Source organism: Heteronotia binoei, chromosome 5 (assembly GCF_032191835.1).
Source record: "Heteronotia binoei isolate CCM8104 ecotype False Entrance Well chromosome 5, APGP_CSIRO_Hbin_v1, whole genome shotgun sequence".
Lineage (NCBI taxonomy): Eukaryota > Metazoa > Chordata > Lepidosauria > Squamata > Gekkonidae > Heteronotia > Heteronotia binoei.
The window spans coordinates 13,694,585-13,711,875 of NC_083227.1; the positions used below are offsets into that span (position 1 = coordinate 13,694,585).

At 44.8% G+C, this 17,291-nt stretch overlaps 2 protein-coding genes across 2 annotated transcripts in view; both read left to right on the forward strand.

The window, feature by feature from the left end:
- The window catches only part of LOC132571070 (zinc finger protein 436-like), a 342,318-nt gene that overhangs the window by 227,657 nt on the left and 97,370 nt on the right, over nt 1–17,291 (forward strand). The window lies entirely within an intron of this gene.
- Nucleotides 1,768–17,291, forward strand: part of LOC132571048 (oocyte zinc finger protein XlCOF6-like) — a 46,115-nt gene continuing 30,591 nt past the window's right edge. The window contains exon 1 of the mRNA XM_060237679.1: nt 1,768–2,081. Coding sequence (XP_060093662.1) covers nt 1,788–2,081 — 294 coding nt within the window. The 5' untranslated portion in view covers nt 1,768–1,787. The remainder of the gene's footprint in view (nt 2,082–17,291) is intronic.

Genomic DNA, 17,291 nt, shown 5'->3' on the forward strand with positions numbered 1-17,291 from the left:
TAAATCCAATGTCGTCGTTGTCTTCTTCCATGAAAGGGCACCTGCTGTGAGAGAGCTCTCTCAGCCCTACCCACCTCACAGGGTGTCTGTTGTGGGGGGAGAAGGTATAGGAGATTGTGAGCAGCTCTGAGACTCTGATTCAGAGAGAAGGGCGGGGTATAAATCTGCAGTTCTTCTCTTCTCATACCATATAAGGCTAGGCCTGTTCTGAGATAGCTCTTTACCTTTCACCCACTTTTTCTACTGACCTAGCCTAAGCTGTTAGCAATATGAATGCATGATAGAGCTGAATAGCTTGGACCATTTGTTGCCAATTTCATAAGAGACCCATCCCCAAAAGAAATTCTGCCACACATGGAAGGGGAAAGGCCTCACCAGTCTGGTTTACTTTAAGAATTAGCCCCTAGGAAAGACAGAGCCAAAGGAATAGGAGGCTAAGCTTACAACACCTCTAAAAAGCCGAACAGAGACACTAAACTTTCTGAAAAAACCAAGGCAGCATATTTAAAATGCCTTGGTATGTAATATAGCAGAAATATTAGACCTTATCTGGGAGAACCGGGTTTGATTCCCCACTCCTTCACTTGCACCTGCTGGAATGGCCTTGGGTCAGCCGTAGCTCTGGCAGAGGTTGTCCTTGAAAGGGCAGCTGCTGTGGGAGAGGGACGGTAGCTCAGTGGTAGCGCATCTGCTTGGGAAGCAGAAGGTCCCAGGTTCAATCCCTGGCATCTCCAAAAAAAGGGTCCAGGCAAATTGGTGTGAAAAATCTCAGCTTGAGACCCTGGAGAGCCGCTGCCAGTCTGAGAAGACAATATTGACTTTGATGGACCAAAGGTCTGATTCAGTATAAGGCATCTTCATATGTTCAATACCATTTTGGGGGGAGGGACGGTGGCTCAGCGGTAGAGCATCTGCTTGGTAAGCAGAAGGTCCCAGGTTCAATCCCTGGTATCTCTATAAAGAGTCCAGGCAAATAGGCTTGAAAAACCTCAACTTTAGACCCTGGAGAGCCGCTGCCAGTCTGAGTAGACAATACTGACTTTGATGGACCGAGGGTCTGATTCAGTAAAAAGGCAGCTTCATATGTTCGTATGGCCCAGTGTACAAACCAAAAGAAGCACATTTGTTCTGATCCACCAGGACAATTCTCATGTCTCCCCGGAGTGACATTTAACTTTCCAAAAAAACCCCAAGGCAGCATATTTAAAATACCTTGGTTTCAGTGTTCCCTCTAAGCTGAGTTGAGGTAGCTCACAGATTTTTAGCCTCCAGCTCACACATTTTTGTCTTAGCTCAGGTGACCTCAGAGCACACTAATTTATGCAGGAGCTCACCACTTTCATGCCAGTCGCTCACAAAGTAGAATTTTTGCACGCAAGACTTTGCAGCTTAGAGGGAACATTGCTTGGTATGTAACGTAGCAAAAGAGAAAAAAAATTAAACAAAGTCTACAACTCACAAGAAGCAATTCAGTTCTGATCCTCCAGGGCAATTCTCATGTGTCCCCTGAGCTTATGAAGGTTTGTGATGCTCAGTGGTGTATTTCCATTTTTCCGTGTGTCTCTCCTTCCCCCCCGCAGAGAGAACCCTATCTCCACAGCCAAGGGAATAAAGGCATCTTTTCACAGATGGAGGAGACTCGATGGAAGAGGCAGGAAATGGAAGAGCGGGACCCAGGAGGACCTGGAACTGGCAGGACAGCAAGCAAAGCTGATCTCCTCCATGCTGGGAGTGCTGTTGCATTCTGGGAAAGAGCTGTGCCAGAGACCCTGGCTAAGGACACCCTGATGACCTCAGATGTATATTGCCAACACTTCCGGGAGTTACAGTACCATGAGGCCGATGGGCCCCGAGAGGTTTGCAGCCAGCTCCATGGGCTCTGCAACCAGTGGCTGAAGCCAGAGAGACACACCAAGAAGCAGATCCTGGACCTGGTGATCCTGGAGCAGTTCCTGACCATCCTGCCCCAGGAAATGCAGTGCTGGGTCAGAGGATGTGGGCCGGAGACCAGTTCCCAAGCAGTGGCCCTGGCCGAAGGCTTCCTCCTGAGTCAGGCAGAGGAGAAGAGGAAGGCAGAACGGGTGAGGAGTTTTCCTTCAATATATCCAATTCAAGCAATGATATTTGGCCTTATCCTAAAGCAGGGATATCAAACTCATTTGTTACGACAGCCGGAGTGACATAAATGAGACCTTTGCTGGGCCAGGCAGTGTGTGTCATAAAATGTAATGCCAGCAGAGATATAAACTTTGTAAAGGACACAAACAAACACATGCCTAAAACATTAGCACTTGTTGGTTTTAAAGCTGCTTTCTTTGTATCTCTCCCGTGCTATCCAGGCTCTCTCAATCGCACAGCAGAGCCACTGAACCAAACCTCCCTTCCTTCTATTGGCTGAGGCTCCCCCTCCTGGTCCTCTGGGGAAGGAAAGAGCCAGAGCTTCCTTTGAAGTAAGCTAACCCTCCCCACTTCCTCCCCAAGGGAGGAGCCTCAGTCAATGGAGAAAATAGAGGCTTTGCTCCATAGCTCCTGTGTGATTGAGCAAGCCTGGCAAAGCAAGCTGTGATGCAGAAGGAAGCAAGAGAGAGGGGGAAGGAAGCAGATGACAGCCAGTTGCTCAGGGGGCCTGATAGGAGCCTCTGGGGCCTGATTCGCCCTCTGGGCTGCGTGTTTGACACCCATGTCCTAAAATATCCCTAAGAGATGTTTGTCCAAGCATTAATAATCCATAAGGGAGATTTTACAGTCTCCTTCAGTAGCCTGAATTTTTGCTGCTTTCAAGTAACTCACCAGATCTACAGATAGAAGGATGCAGAGTCTTGGAGTGGGGCAGGATCTATTCCTCGGTCTGTTCCACTCCATCTCTTACTTCTCTCCCTCACTGCTGTTTCAGATGTGGGGGCCATCCCTGAAGACAGAAGCAACATTCCCTGAGGCCGAAGGAGCTTCCTTGGAGCACGGGCAAAGAGCACGGGCCCAGGATTGTTCCCAAGATGGCCTCTCCTGTGGTAAGCAGCGTTAGGAAATCTTGTGAGGGAAATTGCTTAAAATTTCCTAGACAGTTCAATGGACTGCTGGATCGCAAAAGAAACTGAGAGATCTTTAGTATTGAAATATATATATCGGGATTGGGACACTGGAGTGAAAATAATAACGTTATAGACTACATCCTTACTCTGTCGCTAACGAGCTTGGTGCTCCGTCAGCTCCCCACAGATCCGAAGCTGCCAACTGCTTCGTTTCCAGCCCTCTCCATTAACGTTCCATCAGCTCTCATCTCACTGGCAGTGAACCAGTAGCTCAGGGGTGTCAAACTCATTTCTTATGAGGGCCAGATCTGACATAAATGAGACCTTGCCAGGCTGGACTGACTATTTAAGACTGGGTAGCAGAGAGCCCCGTGGCGCAGAGTGGTAAAGCTGCTGTACTGAAGTCTGAACTCTCTGCTCACGACCTGAGTTTGATCCCGGCGGAAGCTGGTTTCAGGCAGCCGGCTCCAGGTTGACTCAGCCTTCCATCCTTCCGAGGTCGGTCAAATGAGTCCCCAGCTTGCTGGGGGGAAAGTGTAGCTGACTGGGGAAGTCAATGGCAAACCAACCCGTAAAAAGTACCTTTTTTTTTTAGCAGAGATATAAACTTTTTTAAAGGACACAAACAAACACAACTAAAGATTTTTTTAAAAAAACTTAAAATATGCTTAAAACATTCCAGGGAACTGGGCAAAGGAAGCTCTGGCTCTTTCCCTTCCTTCCCAGGGGACCAGGAGGGGGAGGAGTCTCAGCCAATGGAGAAAATAGAGGTTTTGCTCTGAGGCTGCTGTGCAATTGAGCCAGCCTTGCTGTTAGGGAAACTGCTCTCAAAATGAGATTGGGGAATTAGATTGAGAGACAGTTAGCCCCCAAAAGGAATCTTTGTTATCAATTGTATACCAGGCTCAACCGTTCAGAGAGTCAATGCTCAATAAGAGACTCTAATTTAGTAAAAATCAATTGTAATTTATTTAGAATAATATTTCTTTCATACAAGGTAAAAATACAAAACACTCACACATTCACACAGGTCTAGGAAATATAGATAGATCAATAGGGGAACATATATGGATAAACAGACAGGGTAATATTTACCATCGTAGTCTTCCAGGAAGGTTTCCAATGGCGACTTAAGAGGACAGGGGAAATGGACCCAACACTGTGGCCAGAATTGGGGATGGATCTAGACAGCGGGTAATAGGGGTTGCTGAATAGAAAGCACACATGAGTGGAGTTGGGTCAGAGGTTAAATAGACTCTCTTAGACCCCTCAGGTGCTGGGAGGTCCAAGGGAGGAGAGATGGGAGGTTCAAGAAGGCTGGACATTCCTTACTGACACCTAATTGGATGCCTGCTTTGGCCAATGAACTTCACCTTAGTCCAGTGAACCTGGAAATTTCCAAGCTGCAATGTTGCCTGGGTTGGCCCCAGGGTACTTAGACTGGAGTAAGAATGGGAATGGCTGGATACTTAAGTTTAAATGGGATTAACTAGGAGGGTGACAATAGGTAATCAAATGCTGGCCTAGGTACCACCCGGGTTAGACAAAAGACTTGATGAAGACAGGAGATGTCCTTCCTCTTTCTCATCTTCTGCTGGGCAAGATTTATTGTTCTGGCATTGCTGAGCAATTAGGATCAACAGTGGAGCTATTAATCCATTCTTAAAACAGATGGGTTGCTTGCAGGCTCAGGGTGTGTACGTGTGACTTTCCCACTAAGAAGGAATGAGTTCAGCCTGGCAGGGTAAGCTTGGGTCAGGAAAGCAAGCTGGATTCTGCTGTTGTTAGCTCTAGGTCCATGGAGCCAGGCTGGAAACATGGTGGCTTCTTCCACTGCAGTGGCCAAGACTGGGCACACAAGGAGCAGCTGGAGCATGTCTTCAGAGACGTAGAATGCAAAGCTGAGGCTTATGGTATCCACATAAGCCAGAAACTGCAAGCAAAGTCCACTTCTTAGAGCAGAGGTGTGAGAGTCAAATCTCCAGGCACCCTGGCAACCATGCTGGTGATCATGATGTTCACATGTATGAAAAGTAGGGGGCTTTTCCTCACAGTTCCCCCCCTCAAGACCTATGTCACCATGTGGTGGCGAGGTCTTGCAATAACACAATGTCCATATCTGTAGTTGACAGGCGGCGAGTCCACGTAGCTTCAATTGTCTACCGGGGTGTACCGTCTATCTAAAAAGGTTGGAGCCACTATCTAAACTACTCAAAAATCAATTTGGAAAAATATTCCAATAGGCCAAAGGTTCCTTCCTTTGAATACTACGATGCAGGGATAACAGGCATTGGCAACATTGTAGGGCATACAGTATTAAAACACAGGGTTACAATCATTGAAATAAAAGTTGAGTTCATAAAATCATTACTGCTATTTAAACCAGATAAATAACAAGAATTGATCTATAAATCACACACAATCATGACAATAATTGATTAGGAAAACACACAGGTACGTTAGAGTTTATGGTTACAACTGAATCCATATCTTAATCTTGAGTCTTCTTTTCTTCTTCTCCCCCCCTTGATAAGCTTCTTATACTGGGGTTTGAAGAGGATCTTCTTCCATGTACCTATTGGGTATGTGAAAGTCCTAGTGGAGGGTGAACTAAAGAGTCTTCCCACCCCCCCTAGCACCCAGCGAAATCTGTCTTTATTGTTGCTAAAAGGGAGTCTTCCTGTAACCCAGCATGTAATTGGCAATGGTGCTTTTCTGCCTGTATCACTGATGGTCCATAGAGCAACGGTGGGCTTTGAGGAAAGAACCAAAAAGGAACCAAAGACATTCACACATGACAACATGGGGGATGATTCTGTACCAGAGTAGGGAGCAGTGACAGCAGATCAAAAATGCATACATTCAACCATGAAGAAAGGAGTTTCAAAAAGCTATTAGTGAAGTGTCCTCCTGTCCAGAGTGTGGTGACCAGTGAGCTTTTACGTCACAAGCTTACATATGTCATGTTAGGGGCCTGCATTGGGCAGGTTTGCCTATTACACTAATCATTCAGGACTTTAGGAGGCTTTTTCCTTGTCAAGGAAGGGAAGTAACATACACAATTCAGAAAACACAACCCCAAATATACTTTGTTGCAACATAAAACTTAAAATAAAACATTGTGCGCAAGGTTGGAGCTCCAGGAAACTGACCATAGTTGGGGCGTCCCCCATATAATGAAAATAGTTCACAAAGAAGAGAGGAGACAAAATAAAACCTTTGCTATAGCTTTGGAATATAATAAATTGTCAAAACAATAGAAAAACTTCAAAAACAAAAACTGAGGCCTCAATAGAAAAATGCTAGCTAGCTTTATATGAGAGGTGAGCTAGATCAGAGAAATTAAAAACCTGGACATAAGTGAGCTGATCAGGTCCCACTACATCCAGTTTTTCTCTGGGCTAGTTCAGCTGAAACGATCTCACATGTGAGCACAGATTTCAACAAAAACTTAACAAAACAAGAATTCTGAAAAGCAACATAAGGGTTACACATACATAAAACAATTCTTAACAAGCTTATCAACAACTCTTAGAACTACTGAGCATGCATTAGACTTGATTTGCAGGTCCAGATTCCCTGCACATCTATATTGAAAGAAAAGATGAGCAAACTTAACAAAACAGTTACAACATCCTAGAAATCAAATTATGGTTAATTCACCTTGACAGACACATTAAACAATTCATAAAAAGAGAAAAGATGTGGCAAGGCATCTGTAGTATCAAGAGAAAAATGCTGGGTTGTTGCAAGGACAAGTCACAAGAAAGACTTGAAGCATGAAAGCATATCCCTTTAAGAAGAAACCTTTTATGGAGTAAAAGGCAAAACTAGGATGATGGCACAATGCTCCAGGTTTAAGGCTTGTGCCAGAGAATGATTTTCCTCTGTGCATACACAGAGTGCAAAGAATGTGTTGCTGGAAGGCAACATCCTGTCAGGATACCAAGTAGACCAAAATTTGAGCATAATACAACAAGACTTGAATTGGGGAGCCTTGATAGGCTCAGCCAACTGGTTATAGATGCAAAAATAACACAAAAGAACATTTAGTAGCAAGAAGAAAATCATGATCAGAAATGGACCCTGAGGAATCTACATTAAGAATCTAACAGGTTATTGCTCATTTCCTTGAGAACATGGGAAAATAGAAAAGGGTTTTAACTCAGAAAAAGTCTAGTTCTAACAAGATATAGGTGGAGGCAGAACCATCCATTGGTCATTATATTGCTTAAGACCAAACAAAGATACTGAGCCCACAAGTTGGGGCCTCTTAAGAACATGTGGATACCTCTTTCCACAGGCAGACTGGATTAAACTAAAATTAAAACTCAAGCTTCACCAAATAGCTAAAAGGGAAGATTGATGATGCAAATGGCATTCAGAGAGAAAATGAAGATATCAATAGTTGAAGTACATTTGAGGAATCCAAATTTCTAATGGAGACCAAAAACCTTCAGGAATTCTGTCAAAACAAGAGTATTAATTCTTGAGGCTTGAGAGAGAAAAAGCACAGGGAGAGGGTAATTTTACCCCAAGGGAGTGTACAGATGTCCTGTACTTCTTGTAGGAACCAAAATTTGTGAGATAAAATTTTCTTAGCTCTAATGTTTAGCAAAGGGCCTATAGATTGCACAGCACTTTCCTTTTACTACAAAGCACTGGGAATGCCCAATAGACTTTGAGGAGCAATTTCCTAAAAGTGTTTCCCTTAAAATTAAAGCTACGAAATCTAAGTATAGGGGAGATTGGTACCAGTCACTAGAAAAATATTTTAAGACTTAAAAGGTGCAGCAAAAATAAATAACAGAAAGAAAGCTTCTAATCTAAGAGAACTCTTAGTATTAGGGCAGTTTACAGACAGGGGATTTTCTCTAGCAGAGAAGGACTGGCTGTAAGTAGAGCTTTGGGATGCCAGCTCCAGGCTGGAGATTCCTGAAATTTTGAATCAAATTTGAAAATCACAAGGCATGCAGTCCATTTCCCGGACACTCTTTTCCTCCAGAGGCACTAGCCTCAATGTACTGGGGAAAAGGCTATGATTTTGGGAGAGGCCTCCAGGTCCCACCTGGAGACTGGCGACCTTACAAAAACACAGTAGTATGCACATCTTCCGCCCAGGTATTCTCTGGCTGGGAAGAGGCTGTCTCTGTGAGAGACTGCAATATAAAAAAAAGTTTGGTAATGAAAAACTTTTGAAATTATATCTTTTTAGACCCAAAATCAGAAGATGAGAATTCAAAATAGCACAAAAAAAAAAATACCTCAACTGTATTTCCACCCCCCCTAGATGAAGAAGGCGGGGAGGGTTTTAACAGACAAACCAAAATTCCTTCCCTCTTGGGTAAAGTGAGGGCTTAGCTTTAACAAAAGGCTAAAACAGACACAATGGATTTGGCCAGTACTCTTATCTAATCCTGATAAATTTTTACAAAGAAAGGTGGAGGAGGAGAATAATGAGCTTTCTGCCTGGGTGGGGCTCAAAATTGTAACTCTTTTCCCAGTTTCCTTGACTCAAGCTGAATTTGGCTGATTTTATTTTCAAGAGGGTCTGCAGGAGATTTGCCAATCAGTACTACATTAGTTGTTGCTGCTCTTGCAGCTGGAGGTTCTCCTTTCTGTACTTTCAGATTTAAATGACAGACTTGCCCATTTGAGGTTAGCTGTCTTGTGTTGCTGTGACCTTTGAGAAGGAGAGGCAACACCTCTTATAAGACAATGAGGCTCTCTCTCTCAAAGACACTGAGTTGCTTGTGCCTTAGGGAGACCTGAGATAAACAAAAATTTAATTTCTCAGGGCAATGCATTTAAAACTCCATTCCTTTGCCTTAGTTACTTATCAAATCTTTACTGCTACAGATTTCCATTGAGCAAGAGGGAGAACAATTAGCATTTCTTCCTGATGGCAGGAGTGCTGAGCATTTGCAATACTTTAGCCAGCTCTATTTGGACTAATCTGCAGGCACTCTGTACAAGCTCAGAGGCTATACCATTTAACATTCATAGAACTGAGGAAATAAATATTTCCTGACTTTATAAGCAAGAGAGAGAAAGATGAACTTGTGAGTTTCACAGATTTTCATTCAGCCAATTTGAAAGTTAAAACAGTTTCTTACATCTTGCTCTGAAAGCTTTGAATTAACAAAAACTAGTTCAGTCTCTTTCTCAGGTGCTTGATGCTGGCATCTTTAAAGGGTTAAACTAAATACATACTACATCAAGCTCCCATTACCCTGCAGAGAAAACTAACTTTGCAGGCTGGAACCCTTGCTGGGATTCCAGGAGATCTCCAGGCCTCACCTGGAGAAATGGCCTGGTCTAATTGTAGTCCAAGTCATTGCTTGTATGTTTTCTTATTTAGTCAAGGGAAAAGGCGCCCTTGTTACCTTTAAACCTAATAAAGCCAGATCTCTCTGTTTTAAGAGACATTCAAGTCTAGATGTTAGATTTTCCTTTGGGTGGGGGAAGGTTCAGAGACAAAGGAACCTTGCCTGCCCATGTGGGACTACCATTCTCTGAAGTTCCACAGAATTCTGGCTTTCAAATTCCCCAAATGGGATGAGCTAAAGACAGTAAATTTCTAGCCAGAAGGGCTGAGACTTGCTCATGTAGGAGTGTCTGGAGCAAGTCCTTGCTAAAATGAATACCTTGTGCCATGATTGTGGAACTCTGCATAGGCTCAGAGACCACATTTCCTTCATGATTCTGGGGTAAGAGAACTGAAATAGGGACTGTTTTCTCATTTTCATGGGGGAAAGAAGTCTGGGGCTGCACAGCTGGGTTTGCCCTGCCATGTTTCCTTTTATCCTGCACTTCCAGAATTTCCAGTCTCCTCTCTGTGGCCCTGCAAGACTCCAGGACATGTTGCAGGAGACTAGCAGTTTCCTTTTCTTTCCTAGCTTCTAACCTTTGCTGAAGTTCCTGATTTTTCTCAGCAAGCTTTTGGATTTCTAAATCTTTTTCCTGAGTAGGATTTGTAAGTTTCCCTACCCTTTCCTTATTAGGGAAATTTTCCAAAGCAGTAGCTTTGGGGAAGCTATCTCCATTTTCTGCAAACCCTGTGGCATTGGGAGCCATGTGCCCTGGTGGCTTCATGGCTTCTGAAAGTGCAGCAAGTAGCACATGTGTGGGCTGCTTATCAAATTGCTTCATGTCTGCTCCAGTGGCTCTAAGCTGGGACCAAGCTGCCATTCTGACTTTGTCTCGAGGGGTCCGCTGAGGCCAGGGTTGCCCAGAGGCTGACTGTGTCTGCCTAGGAGCATAAGCCTGCTTGTGAAGGGGAACCTTTGGGGCAAGCTGGGGATGGCAAGAAGAGCTGGAACCAAGGCCATTGTTTTGGAACTTCCAGTTCTGGCTCTCTTTTCCATGCCCACCCTGCTCTTGATTATATTGTGCCTGAGTGAGCTGTGTTTCTAAAACAGCAACTCTTTGTTCAGAGACTTGGGCATGCTTTAAAGCATTCTCCAGTCTCCATTTGACCTCATGGAGAGAGTGGGTTAAATTTGCTATCTCCTTCTCATGCGCACTTAATCTAGCTGTGTAGTCTTCATGAACTATTTCCCTTTTTGCATAGTCAGCTTTCATTCTACTCTCTCTTTCCATAAAATTGCCAACTCTGTCAAGATTAGCCTCTAGATCTTTCCAGGTGGTGTTTACCAGGGCTGTTATGCCATAGCACCTCAAGGTGGGTATATTGAGACCTCTGATCACATCGGATATGAAATTTTGATTCTCATAATCTGGTTCCCCATTGTCTTTGGGTGATACTACCTTAGCTGCTTCTGCTAGGAATTTCTTCCTTATTAGATAGCTCACTGGACGCTCATCATGACCTTGTAAGGTCTGATGGTAGAGATCTTTTATATCCTCTCCATCCCAGGTGGCAAATAGTACCTCAGCCATCCATTCTAAGATGGTGGCATTAGACAGGTTCAGGCGATACATTACATTTCTTACTTTGTCTAGTTCAGGGCCTGAGGCGCATAATCTCAGCACATGGTTTAATTCAGTTAAGGAGGCTTCTTTGTAGTGAATTCTAGCGCTGGCCATCCACAACACTGAGGTGTCTATGTTATAGGGGCCAAGGAAGCTGGCAGCCATTTTAATGTCCTCTGCTCCCCAAGATCTGGTTTCCTTCACTACTTTTACAGATTCAGCTCCATTCTGTTTTCTGGCTGTGGTCTTTTTAGTGACCACAGGACGGACTGGGGCTGACCTGCTTTTATTTCCTTCTACCACCTCTTCATCCTCACTCTCCTCGTCTGATGAAAACTCATAGAGGCCAGGGGGTGAGACGGCAGCTATGAAAGCACTTTTAAGGGCCAACTTCTTTTGTAGAGCGGCAATCTTCTTTTTACATGCCTCATGGTTGGCTGCTTCTCTCGCTTTGCGGTTCTTTTCCGCAGCGTATTCAGCAGCATGTTGCAACTTATTATTTCGGTCTTTTGTTTGTTCCAGCTCTTTTCCCAACGCCTTTACCTGTGATTGGGCCTTTTTTAGAGCGGACATGATGTCTTGGTGTGCTAAGTTTAAGGTGTGTTTCTCTGCCTTAATCTCCTCTATGGTTCGACTTGCATGTTGCCAGTCGAGGTCCAAGCAATTGTTTTCCGCCGCCAGTCTATTTACCTCTGCGGCATGTTTTCTATGCAATTCTGCTTTTTCAGCCTCATGGGTCTGGAGTATGAGTTCCTTTTCCGCTGTATGCTTCCGGAACTCATCCTCCAGCACCTCTGCATGTCTCTTAAGGCTTGCCTCCAATTCTTTTCCCTTCTTTTCTGTCTGCACCTCTTTTTGTGTAAGCTGTTCCTTGAGTTGTTTAATCAAGGTAGTGCTATCCCGTAGGGCTTCAAACAAACCCCATGTCGCAAAAAGGTCTCTTTTGCCCGAACTTATTGTTTTGTTGCTACAGTTCTCCTCAAATATATCTCTAAAGGACTGAAGGGGATCAGAGCCTTGGTTAAAGATTCCCTTGTTCCAGGGGTTGTCCCCTTTCTTTATTAACCATTTTTCCAACTTGGGGACTTCTTCCTTTTTGGCAAAGATTTCCATAGCTTACAATTTAGTTCCTTTCAAAGTTCTAACTTTACTTGCAGGGCTGGTTTTCCTGCACTGTTAGGTGCCTAACCACAGGCCACCAAAATTAACTGATGCAGGAGCCTTCCCTGGCACTTTTCCTGCTTATTGGGGAGCAAAGAACTTGCAGGACACCTCTGTGTGTCTCACAAGTAAAGGAGAGAGTTGCAGGACCTTCCTTAGTTCTCTGCAACACTAACAAATGTTTGTGGCATGGGCTTATGGCCTTGCACACATTGTTGAGCTCCTCAGGAGGGGCTTTTCTCTAGCCTCTGCCTCCAAACCATCAAAAGTCTGAGTTCACCAAAAGGTTTTAAAAGTCTCAGAGCCTGAACTTTTCCTCCGTTGGCTCTAAGTAAAAGGGAAATTTTTCAGCTGGGAAGAGTTCCTATCTCCTCACGCCCGGGACAAATTTTTAACCCTAATGGAGAGCTTCTTGCTCCTTCCCCTAAATTCTCTTAAAGGCACAGTCAAGTGTAAGAACTAGCAACATATTTCCAGATGCTTTCTGGCTCCTATGTGCTATTTTAACACTTGGGTTGGTTTCTTAAGTTCCCTTTTTGTTTTGCCTACTGCCAATCTCCGATTGCGCTTCGGCTAGGGGGTTTTAACTTGTTGAGCCAGCCGCCGGCTGCGCATCAACCAAAGTAAAAGTGTGGTGAGCCAGCCGCCGGCTGCGCGTCAACCAAAGGAAAAGTGTGGTGAGCCAGCCGCCGGCTGCGCGTCAACCACAGTTAGGGCAACGAGCCAGCCGCCGGCTGCGCTCGGCCAAAGAAATGCCTTAGACTAGCCTTGGCCCAGGTTTGTGTAAGGACTTAGCGTGTGTGTGTCAGTGTATGTGTATGTAGTGTGTGTGCGTGTGTGCACTAAGCTCTAAAGAAAAGGGAGAAGGGAAGGGTGCTCTATCCAGATCTTAACAGCTCTGACCTATCCTGACATTCCCTCCCACGATAGACGCGTTTAGAAAGGCCTCGGGACGGCGGCCAGGCTTCACGGGACTTCCCCCTTGCATTCGATCGGGCTCAGTCCTCTTGCGAGGTGTCTGGCCTCCTCGGGGCGGCTGAGAAGTCCAACGCTGAATGGTAGAAATGGGAGTAGCCCAACCCACAATTATATAGAGATGCTCGCTAGAGCCGTTCACACAGAACTCATTCACTCAATCACTCACACAATAGCCTCCCTAGCAAGACTGTTTGAACGGTGCAACCCTACGTCTGTCTGTATGAAGACACGCGTGTCGGCTCGCGTGTGTTCCTACAAACAGGATAATGCCCAAGCTTTCTCCACCAATTTCTGTTAGGGAAACTGCTCTCAAAATGAGATTGGGGAATTAGATTGAGAGACAGTTAGCCCCAAAAAGGAATCTTTGTTATCAATTGTATACCAGGCTCAACCGTTCAGAGAGTCAATGCTCAATAAGAGACTCTAATTTAGTAAAAATCAATTGTAATTTATTTAGAATAATATTTCTTTCATACAAGGTAAAAATACAAAACACTCACACATTCACACAGGTCTAGGAAATATAGATAGATCAATAGGGGAACATATTTGATAAACAGACAGGGTAATATTTACCATCGTAGTCTTCCAGGAAGGTTTCCAATGGCGACTTAAGAGGACAGGGGAAATGGACCCAACACTGTGGCCAGAATTGGGGATGGATCTAGACAGCGGGTAATAGGGGTTGCTGAATAGAAAGCACACATGAGTGGAGTTGGGTCAGAGGTTAAATAGACTCTCTTAGACCCCTCAGGTGCTGGGAGGTCCAAGGGAGGAGAGATGGGAGGTTCAAGAAGGCTGGACATTCCTTACTGACACCTAATTGGATGCCTGCTTTGGCCAATGAACTTCACCTTAGTCCAGTGAACCTGGAAATTTCCAAGCTGCAATGTTGCCTGGGTTCTTAACAGGACTATCAACAACTAGAACGCAAAAGAAACTGAGAGATCTTTAGTATTGAAATATATATATCGGGATTGGGACACTGGAGTGAAAATAATAACGTTATAGACTACATCCTTACTCTGTCGCTAACGAGCTTGGTGCTCCGTCAGCTCCCCACAGATCCGAAGCTGCCAACTGCTTCGTTTCCAGCCCTCTCCATTAACGTTCCATCAGCTCTCATCTCACTGGCAGTGAACCAGTAGCTCAGGGGTGTCAAACTCATTTCTTATGAGGGCCAGATCTGACATAAATGAGACCTTGCCAGGCTGGACTGACTATTTAAGACTGGGTAGCAGAGAGCCCCGTGGCGCAGAGTGGTAAAGCTGCTGTACTGAAGTCTGAACTCTCTGCTCACGACCTGAGTTTGATCCCGGCGGAAGCTGGTTTCAGGCAGCCGGCTCCAGGTTGACTCAGCCTTCCATCCTTCCGAGGTCGGTCAAATGAGTCCCCAGCTTGCTGGGGGGAAAGTGTAGCTGACTGGGGAAGGCAATGGCAAACCAACCCGTAAAAAGTACCTTTTTTTTTTAGCAGAGATATAAACTTTTTTAAAGGACACAAACAAACACAACTAAAGATTTTTTTTAAAAAACTTAAAATATGCTTAAAACATTCCAGGGAACTGGGCAAAGGAAGCTCTGGCTCTTTCCCTTCCTTCCCAGGGGACCAGGAGGGGGAGGAGTCTCAGCCAATGGAGAAAATAGAGGTTTTGCTCTGAGGCTGCTGTGCAATTGAGCCAGCCTTGCAAAGCAAGCTGAGATCCAAAAGGAAGCAAGAGAGAGGGAGAAGGAAGCAAACAACAGCCAGTTGCTCAGGGGCCTGATAGGAGCCCTCTGGGGGCCAGATTCGGCCCCCGGGCCACATCTTTGACACCCTGCATTAGCCCTTTCTGAGTCATCTACACAATACGAATTGGTGAACATATTTAACCCTCTAATGGCTGAATTTAGACATTGCCTCGACATGCAATCTGAATCTTCAGAATTCCAACAGTAAGGACTCCTCGTTCCTCGATACAATTGGGGTACCTAGTGAATGCGATGAGCACAGAGTTCAGGTCTGGGCTGGGGGCGGTGGGGTTAGATCCTTCTTCACATAACGCAGAGACAGAGTTTATTTGCGGAACTCAATGTCCACCAGTTGTGATGCTTCTCAAAGGGGATTACACAAATTAGCGTAAGGTAATTCTTCAACTATTCAACCTAGTGAATAAAGGGAGTCTCAATGTTCTGGGAGAGCAGAGCTCTGAAGAACACTTTCTAGAGGACAACAATAATGGGGAAATTTGGCTTCTGTGCCCATGCTTATAGGTGGTCTACTGAGGGAAATAGGATTAGGGATGGTGGGCTGTGTCCTGGCACCCCCCAAGAGCTTTTTTTGGGGGGGGAGGAGGCTTGTGGCAGTTGTGATGTCATGTTGATGCTGTGTGTGGCTGAAAATTTGCTCTCGAAGTTAACATGCCAAGAGAAACTCTGAAAACTCATTCATGTTCTCTTGAGTCTCCACTCAAGACTCTTAAAATTATCTGGTGTGAACTTATATCTCCTTTTTCTCCTATACGCTGTGTTACAAGATTGCCTTTATTGGATTTGTCAGATCTACTAGACATTTTAACTAAAAGATTTATAATATAAAATACTCTAACGTTGGTGATGTATAGTTTAGAGACAAGAAACAACTGACAACTTGCGTATTTTAAGAAAATATTGCAGACTTGTATTTTTTGAAAGTATTTTCTATACAGAAAAAGATTAATATGTATTCTTATTTTCTTCTTCCCTATTTCCTATCCCTGATTTCTTGAAACTAATAAAACTTTTTAAAGCCTTGGGTCTCCAGGCGCTGTCAAATCATGTCTGGGCTGAATGTAAGGGCGACGTGGCATGCGATATCATTTGCAGCCCCCTCCCACCCCCCACCCCCACCCTCGGCTTGAAACTGGTCTCACGGAAGTCTGAAATATGTTGGCAGCATTTATAATCCCGGAGGCTTAGGTACTGTAGATGCTTCTATTCTGCCTCTCCCCTACTTTAGTAAAAAGTGTTACAAAGAGCTGTGAGGTGAGATTTCACAGGGTGAGATTTCACACCCCTCGAAATGGGGTCCATGAAGCAGGGAACAAAGAAGAAAATGGGATAGAAAGCCGTGGAAAACACCCTTCCATCCTCCTTTGTCTCACTAACAGGCAGTGGGGAGATGCTGTCGAGCCGTCATCTTCTCACAGGTGTGGAAGCAGCTGCCGCACCTCCAGTCCAGGTAGGGGATTTCAACAGGGGTCAACCTGGGACTTCACTCCTTTCAGCTTGGTGTCGTGGTTAAGAGTGTGGATTCTAATTTGGGAGAACCAGGTTCGATTCGGCACTCCTCCACATGCGGTGTTGATGTGTGACCTCGGGTCAATCAAAAGTTGCCTCACAGCTGTTCTCCAAAGAGCTCTCTCAGCCCCACCTACCTCACAGGAAATCTGTTGTGGGGAGGGAAAGGATATTGTAAGATTCTCTGAGACTTTGAGCAAAGGTCAGGGTATAAATCCAATCTCCTTTCCTCTTTCTTCTCCTAGGGGTGAGGTTTGCTCCTGTAGTTTCTACAGAGTTTTTGGGCAAGAGAGGCTCTGAACGATACTCCCTTTACCAGGGATCATTTAGTAGAAAAAGAGGTGCTGGAGCTCATTTGCACATGCCACACACCCCTGACATCACCGGAAGGTGTACTAAATTATATCAGCTCAGCATCTACCTTAGAAGGCTTCTTGAATTATCATTGTCATAATAAAACCTTACTCCCCTTCAATGTTGAACATATGAACATATGAAGAACATATGAAGCTGCCTTATACTGAATCAGACCCTTGGTCCATCAAAGTCAGTATTGTCTTCTCAGACTGGCAGTGGCTCTCCAAGGTCTCAAGCTGAGGTTTTTCACACCATTTTGCCTGGACCCTTTTTTGGAGATGCCGGGGATTGAACCTGGGACCTTCTGCTTACCAAGCAGATGCTCTACCACTGAGCCACCGTCCCTCCCCAACGTTCCCTCTAAGCTGAGTTAGTGTGAGCTAGCTCACACATTTTTAGCTCAGGAAAAATGGCCCCAGAGCGCAACAATTTATGCAGTAGCTCACAACTTTAATGCCAGTAGCTCACAACTTTAATGCTCACAACTTTAGCTTACAAAGTAGAATTTTTGCTCACAAATGCCTGCAGCTTAGAGGGAACGTTGCTCCCCTCACACTGTTTAAATTACTTTCTC